Source organism: Oculina patagonica, chromosome 4, assembly GCF_052425735.1.
Source record: "Oculina patagonica isolate OP01 chromosome 4, crgOcupat, whole genome shotgun sequence".
In the NCBI taxonomy this organism is placed as follows: Eukaryota; Metazoa; Cnidaria; class Anthozoa; order Scleractinia; family Oculinidae; genus Oculina; species Oculina patagonica.
The window spans coordinates 22550524-22560670 of NC_135761.1; the positions used below are offsets into that span (position 1 = coordinate 22550524).

At 39.6% G+C, this 10147-nt stretch overlaps 1 protein-coding gene across 1 annotated transcript; it reads right to left on the bottom strand.

Annotated features, from left to right (window-relative positions):
• Positions 1 to 1818: 1818 nt before the first annotated feature.
• Positions 1819 to 10096, bottom strand: LOC144651676 (alpha-N-acetylglucosaminidase-like). Its single transcript, XM_078511626.1, has 7 exons — positions 9597 to 10096; positions 8756 to 8974; positions 7604 to 7868; positions 5477 to 5720; positions 4793 to 4954; positions 3549 to 3936; positions 1819 to 2646 (listed from the first exon to the last, which is right to left on the bottom strand). Exons 1-7 carry the CDS (start codon positions 10031 to 10033, stop codon positions 2100 to 2102), a joined length of 2262 nt encoding a protein of 753 aa, XP_078367752.1. The 5' UTR covers positions 10034 to 10096; the 3' UTR covers positions 1819 to 2099.
• Between the last annotated feature and the right edge of the window lie 51 nt (positions 10097 to 10147).

Below are 10147 nucleotides of genomic sequence, written 5' to 3' on the forward strand. Positions count from 1 at the left end.
AACCTTCTTTTTTTGCTTTAGAGTTGTTAAACGTTCGCAATGTTTTTGTTACCCTAGCCAAAAAACATGCTGATTTAGCAGTTTAGTAGATTATGATGAAGAGCTTGTGCTTTAAAGTTAATCGCTACAAATCCTGAAAATTAATGTTCCACTAAAAGTAAGAGTTTGTTTTTCCTTTGCACTTACACTGTTGGGTGGCTTACTTAGCCTTAGTCCTAAATCGTTAGTTAAACAAGAAGTATTAGCAGTTTAAAGAGATGTGGTAATCAAAAGACTCTCGGGTTGGAGAGAGTTGAATACTGCTTGTCCAGAAATTTTAGTCAATGTGTAGCATATAGGTTTACTCAATACATAATTTTCACTTGGTTTACACTTGTCGTTTTAATGAATTACTTTTTCTAATTTGATTGTTCTTACAAGCACCGTGTCATGAGGTTTATTTAGTTTATTTAGTTTATTTCAGAGCAAAGCTCGTTTCAGGCATAACAAAACTACTAATTTTGTCTACTTTATAATTGTATTAAAAATGATAAAATAATAAACATGAAACTGGATTGTTTGTGATGGACTGACTTAATGCCTCTGTTATAAAAGTAAGCTACAGTACATGAAGTATTTAAAATCATCTTGTAGCTAAGGATTGGTCTTGATTGCAAGATAATTCAAAAAAGTTTGAAAACCTTACGATTTAGTCAGAGAACTGAACTTAGAGACTAGTTTCCCGTGTAAATCTATAGTTTTGTTTTTTTTTTTTTTTTTTTTTTTTTTTTTTTTTTTTTAATGTAACTGAAACTGACCGTAACCGTTCTTAAACTCTCCAAACTCATTTCAAAAAGTTGGTAACTTTACTTTGCATGAAAGCTTTAAGCTTGTGACAACCTGGCGGACTGAAGATTCGACAAAACCTTTACAAGTCACGCTATTAAGCTACCCTTTGTAATAAAATTATTTGATCAGTGTGAAGTAAGCAAAAAGTCTCGACAATGAAAATTGACAGTGCACAGAAAAAGTGTCCATAAAGCGGGGTTGGCAATGTATGACAGTTTGTCAGTCGGGACACAGAAAAGTGTCCGGGTTAATTTTAGAGGAAATGTATGAGGTTTTCGTTGGGACCAACAAAACCGTCCGTATAGCGGGGTTCCACTGTAATATGATTTGGGGGGATGCTGGCTCAGTGGATTTTGAACATGTTATAAAGTCCATAACTTAGTCTGTTCATCACTTAGTCAAATGACCAATCTCACCATGATCTTGAGAGGTTTTTCGGAATAAACAACTTAGTTAATTTAAGAATTGTATAAGTAGTAGATAAAATATGAGCGGGAGATCTGTATGGGCGTTCACAATGGTGAGCTGATAGGTGAGCCATTGTAAATGGCCATACAGATCGGACGCGAATATTTTATTCTACTTGTGAAATGAAAGCAATAAATTGAATGCAAAGCATTGTTATGCGAATCAGTAGAGATCTGTATCAAAAGTTAATGAATACTAATGAGCTGAGCATGAGTTTGTATCAAAAGTTAATTCTATTGTTTGATTTGTATTGGGGTTTACAGTTGTGTACATGTGATATGAATACTGTGCTGGGTATGGTTTGCACCCTCATGAATAGTAAATGAATTTTACAATTTAATTTACAGATACTGAAAATAGTTGTTAAAATATGTCTACAATAGAGTGATTCCAGTTAACCCATGAAATAGTTACCGGTATTACACTTTTAGATACTATTAGAGTCTAGTTCCATTGTTTTCTTTTATTTAGTTTTGACTATTACGCACAAACTGGTAAATATTGTTTCACGGGTTAATTGAAATCACTCTATATCACAGTTTTAAATCATGACAAACCCTTTTAAAATCTTTGATATCATTATGTCAACTCCTGACTACTCATTTTCAATTATATAAACAGATGGCAGTTTTTGTGCAGCGTTTGCACGTTTTTTCTTTCTTAACTGCTTTACAAAATTAATGGTAACTACATAATTTGAAATATTTTTTAATAATTTTTAAAAATGTGGTGACCAAACATTTGCAAGTTCACAATTTGTGCCTTAGCTGTGTCATAACCTATTTTAATAATTTAAAGAAAAATCAATATTTCTTTGGTCTGTACTTTTCATGTAACATTTTTGCAATAGTCAAGGTGTCACCAACAGGCCTGTCTGGAAATGAACTTGTGTCGTGTGTCCACTGCGTTTCATGATCAAAGACAGCAGCATTAAACTTGTTGCTGTCAAATGGAGCTCCATGTGTAATTGCGTCAAGAAGGAACGACACAAAGAGTTCCCAGCGTGGTTTGTAGTAACTTCCCACAAGACCACCCCACATCTTGTTTGCGTAGTCATCAATATTTCCACGAGGACCCCACAAGGTAACTTGGTTACGAGCATTGTACTCATACAACTTGCTCTCCTGGGCATTTGTTGCAAGTGCCTTGGCACTGTTGAGCCAATGTCCTAACAGGAAATACTGGTTTGACGAGAGAATGGAATCCATGTCTGTAAACAATCCAAACAGCTTTGTTGCAGCTGCTTGTACTTCTGTTTTAGATTTGTGATTGTAGCCAGCAATCAATTCATTAAAGAAGTTTATGGCAATAAGTTGCAGGGACTGTCGAGTTACATCCACCAGGTCATACCTTCAAGGAAAAAATGTCACACCATAAATCTTGGTTACATTTAATAAAGCCTTTTAAGCCCAACTGGCTCATATTTCTTGGCACTCCCCAGTTTCTATAGCATGAACCAGCTAGCTCTAGACATATTGCTACTCCCACTGGATGGGATGCTAGTCCATCACAGTTTTCTCCCCAGCATTTTGTCAGATTTGCAAGTACACATTTATACACCTGGGTGGAGCGAGGAACTGTGAAAGTTAAGTGTCTTGCCCAATAACACAACACAATGACCTTGGCCAGGGATTGAACATCCTCCCATTCAGCAGCTTCCTCCCAACTCCAGCCAGGTCTTGAAGCCCCTCCCATTCACCACCTAGGGATCGAACCCCCTTCCATTCACCAGCCAGGGATTTCCTCCCATTCACCGGCCAGGGCTCAAGCCCCCTCCCATTCACCGGCCCCCTCAAGTCCAGCCCATTAACCATTAGGCCACTGAACCTCCCAGTTACAATTGACAACCCACAATGAACTTGTGGGAAATGGTGACCTATTGTTAACATTGTGGATCCTGGATAAAGTGGCCTAGGTTCCAGCACTGGCCAGGGTCAGTGTGGGATGTTATGAAGGGCAAGTGGCTTAATAACTCTTGCATCTTTTTACCCAGGAGAATAAATAGGTATCAGCAAACTATTCAGGATACCTGACAAAGTGCCAGGGCTGACCTGCAATGGACTGGCACCCATCCATAGCCAGGGCAAAAAGGAGCACTCCAATTGCTTCATGCCATAGAAACCAGGATAGGCTCTGGCATAATTTGTGAGCCAGGGGTTTAAGGGTGTCTTAAGCTCTACAGAAAGCTGAAATATGATAAAAAGACCATCTGACACTAGCTATTAATGGCTTTAAAGCTTTATGTTAATCACCTGAAAGGTTCCACTGAATTGAAGACGTCTGCTGTCAAAACCATTTCATCCCATGCTTGCCACACATCCTCTGACGTGTACCACTGATTGAACTTCAAATTAAGTGACGGGCGGTTTACAATGACTGAATGAACGTGGTCAGCATGCCCATCAGAACAGTTGTAGACACTTCTGCTAAGAAGCGTCCAAGCATTTATTGAGTGGTCATTCATGGCACTGTATCTCCTGCTGGAGTAGTCCTTAACCCAGGCCAGGATGTCTACTGTTTCTGACCTCCACCCCATTTCATTCATTAGCTCATATATGACGTCATTTTGTTCAATTCCTTCTGGTGTTAACCCTGTACCAATCATGGTAGAGCCCTTATAACTGTGAACATTGATGGGCCCTAGAAATTGTAAAATGGATCACGATTGTGTTCAAATAAACCATGGTGTATAAAGTACGGACTAGCCTCCCACAAGCGGACATCTTTGGGACTGTCCGTGAAAATGGCTCACTTAGGAGAGGTGTCCCCTTTCAGGAGCGGGGGGGGGGAGGTGTGGGGTAAAACTTTATGTAATTAGGTTTGTAATATTGGGGCTGGGACATAACAAAGTGTCTGCTTACAAAAGGGTGGAAGGTGTTCTTTAGTGCAGGAACTGTATGGTGTTGCCACTGAACCACAGGACACCAATATCTAGTGCACAGTGCTGGCAATGAAGGATTAAATTTTACAACTGCAGATATTAGAAAATATAAATGCCTTGTGGCACATAAATAAAGATTAACTTTATTGGTAAATCAATTATTGGGAACCCTTTGCTTATCAGAAGAAAGTGCAGTTCAACAAAACTTACAATTGTTTTTATACCATCTAGGTAACAAGGGAATGAAGCCTACATAAAATTATCATGAGCAACTAGACTAGTTTATTAAAGATGGTTAAGTTGTATACTCGATAACCGGCGAAGGGATGTCACAAAGTGCGAGGCAGCGAGGCATGCGATCCACTCCTGTTAGCCTAAATATAATGGCACCCCCAGTTAGCCAAAATAGCACTCTGGTTAGCCTACTGTTAACTTATAAATAGCTTGCAGTTAACCTTTTTATTTGGAGTAGAGATTTTTTGCCTTGCATGCCTCACTGCCTCACCTCACCTGCCTTGCTGACTCGCACATTTGTGAGATTCAAAAGTTAATACTGTATTATCAATAAACACTGTTCATGGCAGTTATAGGCATAATATTTACAAGTATGCATACCTGAAATGACATTCATGAACTTTCCATAAAAACCAATATTCCCTCCAAAGTTGTGAAGCATACACCAAATGAATGGCTGTCCATAAAATGACTCTGTTCTTTGCCAGATTGGATTCACTTCTGCATATAAATCTAATACAATCATTTTACCCTGGGGCACTCCTTTAAAGAAAGAAAGAAACGATTACAATATTAGATAAAATTGTCATGCAACACTCAATGCATGCAGAAGCAACGATGTTTTACAAGGGGGTCTAATTTTAAGGAAATTTGTCAAAAATTAACATAAATAATAGTAGCTGACAACTGCTGTGTTGAATGATTGTTCAACAAAAGCTGTGTTATTTTGTAGCATGACATCCAACATATGATATAGAGTACTTCTCGCAAGCACAAACAAGGACAAAAAGTGTCTTGTAACTGTTTACACCAGCCTTTTGTATTAAAAGGAGGAATTTCTGTTTACTGGTACTTATAACATCTAATAGAACTCATCAAATATAATTTATCTCTTTTGTTTATCTTTGTATTTCTTTGTATTAGTCCTTTCAAACTGCCTGGGAGTTGTTTGTTTAATAAAGTTGTGTTCTATGCTTGCCTACCTCAGGTCTCTTCTTGGTCCTTAAATTTTACCTCTCAGCTACAAACGTTCATCTGGAGATGAATAAGTAAACATTCTTTTACCTTGTAACAATGCCTTGATTTGTGATGGCTTCCAAAATCCTGCATCCTGAAAAAGCCATCCCTGCATGAGCCAGGTAGCATTTGGATCACCAGCTAACATTCCGTCATACACTGCTTTACTGGCACCGGACAGATATGAAGGCTCACTTGATCGCGGAGTCATCTCATTGAAAGTGTCAGCATTGTAGATGTGATCTGTGCCAAACTCGGAGATCAGCTCTTTGATAAATGCTCCACCAATTTGCTGCAATGGGGTTATTTCATGAGTTAGAAGTAAAGACAGGTTTGGACAGGACATAAAACAAAATGAATTTTCTTATTTTTGTGAACAGTGCGATTTGATCGATAATTTTTAGTACAAGCTGCAAGTATCTGCAACAGATACTTGACTGACGATTGATTGTGATTGATTGATTGATTGATTGATTGATTGATTGATTGATTGATTGATTGATTGATTGAGATGATGTTCAGTTAGCTGGTGAAAATAAAAATATTGCAAAATGGCTAGAGATGGTTATTAAAAGTATGAATTAATCTTTTTATTTCTTCAAGAATTAAAGGAAATTTATAAAAAAAATTTAATCAAGTTCAGTTTTGAATTAAATTCAAAACAATGAAAATCAGATCTGCATCACAGGAATTTCTTGGCATGTACTAAAACCCGAAACAACGAAACGAAACCACCGAAACGAAACGACCGAAACGAGCAAAACCACCGAAATGAGCAAAACGAAACCGCCGAAACAACCAAAACGGCCAAAACGAGCGAAACGAAACTAAATCACCGAAACAAACAAACCAATTACAATAATTGAGAGCTAACCTTAAACAGGCTAACCGGAGTGCATAGTAGGCTAACCTAAGTGAAAAGTAGGCTAACCGGAGTGTGTAGTAGGCTAACAGGAGTGTATAGTAGGCTAACCGGAGCGAATGGTAGGCTAACCGGAGTGTATACTAGGCTAAACTGAGTGCATAGCACGGTAAGCGGCGAAAATATTGAAGTTGTGCTTGTTTTGATAATTTTGTTTCGTTTCGCTTGTTTCGGCTGTTTCGGTTGTTTCGGCGGTTTCGGTCGTTTCGTTTTGGTGGTTTCGTTTCGTTGTTTCGGGTTTTAGTACATGCCAAATTTCTTATGACTGCATTCTGAGGTTCACAAAAACATTTACTCTGTTAGGTATGGGTCGCACTTGGAAAAGTTTCGCCAGAATTTGTTTACTTTGCGGTGAAAATCTGTCATCAGGGCGCTTTGCGTAGTGCGACCCTAGGTTTTCCAGTTGGCAAAAACTTTGCAAATCGGCAAAAACATCAAAGAGGCCGTAGTGCTTGGGTGGGGCAGGCAGATTTTCGAAAACTCGACCTAAACAATAGGAATCACAGCCGTAACTGTCAACGCTTGTCAGTGAAACATAAAACACGTTCGATATGAACAAGCACGGCAATATTCAGTCCGTGGCTCCGCGCTCTTTATGAAGGGACTTGCTTGTTATTATAATTATTCGCAATTTCAAGGGTGTTTTCGGCAATAGCACGAATACCCACAATACATATTTTTTTGTATTCCAGCCGAGCACTTCACGGGCGAGTTCTCTACAAGGAAACACTGCAAGCGAGCGCTATGCAGTCTTGGCAGGCAGTTAAAACCGTCATTTCATTCGTTTGCCCATTCCCCATACATCAAACGTGCAAAAAAAACAACAAACAAACTGGTGCTGGTTCCATTAAGCTGAATAATAAGAAGGAGAATCACCGTATTTATGATCACTGCTTCACCGTTCCTTTCGCTTCACCTGATTGCGATATGTCTTCTAAAATCATCAGGTTAGACATGTGTTTTTTTTCTAACTTCTATGACAGTTGCCTCTCACAAGTGCGACCCTGCTTAGTTTGACAAAAGTTTTCCTTTCCGGTTTTGGTTTCAAAATTTTGCGGTTTCTTAGCCGGCAAAGATGAAAACTTTTCCTAAGTGCGACCCATACCTTATGCTCAAGTGGAATAACCAAAAAATTCCACAATTTCTTACACACTTGCATGACTGTTCTGCATACCTATAATTATTATACTAATACTCTATCCTCATGAATGTTCACTTGGAGAACTTTTTCCAATTGTAACATTACAACATACCTTAAAAAGAGGGTCAGAGGGATCCAAAAGATATGTGCAACAGTATGTGCTATTAAAGTGGCCCCAGTCACCCAGTCTTGAAACATTGGCCTTTGGATAGACTCTAGTTAAACCTTCAGGAACATGTCCTGCAAAGCCTGGCAGCACAGGAGTTATACCAAATGCTCGCATCCTCTCCAAGATTTTATGTTGTAACGCCAACTGATTTGTGTGCCATGATTGTGGAAGCAGACCTCCCCAACCACGCAGGTTCCCCATTCTTGCCCTGTGAAAAAAATTTAACAAGTCACAAAATATCTGCTGAAGAAACACACTAACATGAAAGCATAAAGCTGTGAGTTTTGATGGTCACTCCAAACAAGTTCTGATTTAGAGATCAGACCATCTTAGGGTATGATTTCTGTATGTGGGAGGCAATACCCCCTACTGCCTAGTGTCTTACTGTCTGGGGTTCCTATGGGAAGACACTAACCCTTTAGAGGGTTTTCATTTATAAGTGCATGGGGAGGGTTGGTAAGACTGTGAAGGGGTGGGTTACTTTATTTTGGGAAGCTAAATAGGGGGTTACAGGAGACTATGGGCAAAAAATAAATAAACAATAAATAAACAGTACGAAGTGTAGGGGAGATGTGACATTTTTGCCTACCAAGGAAGGGGGTTTGGGAAAATTATATTTGGAAGCCATTCCAAGTTATTTTGCCCACCCTCCCCCTCCCATGCACTGATAAATGAAAGCCCCCGCTACTGCTACAGTGTGTCTGTCCATCCAGGTGTATATACATTACAAGTATTGGTAAATTTTCAGCGAAGCCAGGCAAAAATGCACAAGTTGCTCATGCATGGTGGACTAGCAGTGGAGTAGTGCACCACTCTAAGTCACCTCATATAGAAGCTATAGAAACCAGAAGCCGGCACCGACCAGCCAGCTTACATCCCTCTGATTCTTTGCATTGGAACAGAGCAAGAGGATAGGTGATGATCTTTATGTGGCTCATAATTATGCAATATAAATTTATTTTCAAATAAGGGATTAAATTTATACAATATTATAATAAGATTCTCCTTACCAGTGTTAAAGAAAATATAGAGATCACTAAGGAGAATTTGACTGCTGATAACAGGATTTAAAAGATAATAGCATGTAGTACATACCAAGCAAGAAAGGCTGGGCCTCCAAAATGTTGATCAAGCTCTTGCTGAGTTAGACCAATCCTCAGATAAACTCTTTGCCAGATCGCCTCCTGTCCATTGAAAGCCAGTGGCAGATTAATGCCATTCATGGCCATCCAGTCAATTTCACGCTCCCAGCGAGTCCAGTTCCACCACACAAAAGAGTAGCTTACTGTACAAACATTCTGGTAATAGCGAAATCTAAGGGTATAAGGACAAAGAACTCAAATCATTGATGCGTTCAGTTTACGTGAGTAAATAAGTTTTCTTATCTCTCCCGGTTGTCACAACCTTCAGCCTCTCTATGGGTACCCACAGTCTTTGTTTTCTTTGCAATTTCCCCCCCCCCTTTGGTAAATCTTCAGTTTTTAAGCAGATCTTTGTTTTATCTTCATTCCTTTTTCTTCATGAAATGTGATCAAATGCCAAAATTGAGAAATTACAGATATTTTCTGTAGCCTTTACGAGTTTTGACAGTTTTATATCTGAGTGTTCAATTTGATCACGCAAATTAATTTTTGGTCAATTTCAGATCTTCACTTCAATCTTGACATCTTCGTTTTTCCCGTGCTGATCTTCGTGTCTTCGATTTCTTTGGAAATACTCATAGAGAGGCTCAACCTCGGGAATCCCACTTATTCTTCTTTCTTTTTCCTGCCCCCATAGAAGTTTATTCCCCCCCCCTAAAGACTCCCTAGCTCCCCCCCCCCCCCAATACACACCCCTCGGCCCCGCCCCTGACCCCTCACACTTCTGCACACAGATTAAGGGGTGGCACTTAGTGATGTCTTTAAAATAGAGAGAATTAAAACTTAGAGGTTACCTGTTTGGACTGGATACTGTAACAGGTTTTTGCACAACAGGGAATTGTTCTGGAATATTGAGCTGATCCCCGCTCCATGAAACATGAGCGTGAAGACTGTACTTGAGAAAGTGCTGAAACCCCAGCGCTGCTGCAACCCCAGTCGTCCCAGTTATAACAAGGCTTCCTGTAGCAGCGTCTGTAACGTATTCAAAAGTGTCCAGATCTGGATGTGGTCCGAGACTTGAATTCACCTTTATGACAAATTTGGAGGCGTGTTTCGGAATAAGTCTTGTGATGAGATCTTTCACTGCCTGTTCTTGCACAGCTTTGGGCGTTTTCGTCTTTATATGAGAGAAGTGCTTGAATCTGGAGCTGTCAATTTTCACTCCACAAGACACCTGGATCAAGATCGACCCAAGCGCGAAGAGAACAAAGCCAAATTTCTTAGCGATCATGTTCCGTGAAATTTGTGATGTCTCTTCTTGGCTCTCCTTGCAAACGTGACGCGTGACAATCTCGCGGGAAGGACTACTGGCGTGGCTGCTAAGTTTTCCGCGTGGCTACTAAGC

What these genes read in the sequence shown, in the direction of transcription:
- LOC144651676 (XM_078511626.1), bottom strand. Translation starts at nt 10,033, where the DNA reads ATGATCGCTAAGAAATTTGGCTTTGTTCTCTTCGCGCTTGGGTCGATC. An exon ending in GTTCATGAATGTCATTTCAG is followed by an intron (nt 3,937 to 4,792) that starts GTATGCATACTT and finishes TACAATTTCTAG; the next exon opens with GGCCCATCAATGTTCACAGT. An exon ending in AATTCAGTGGAACCTTTCAG is followed by an intron (nt 2,647 to 3,548) that starts GTGATTAACATA and finishes TTTTCCTTGAAG; the next exon opens with GTATGACCTGGTGGATGTAA.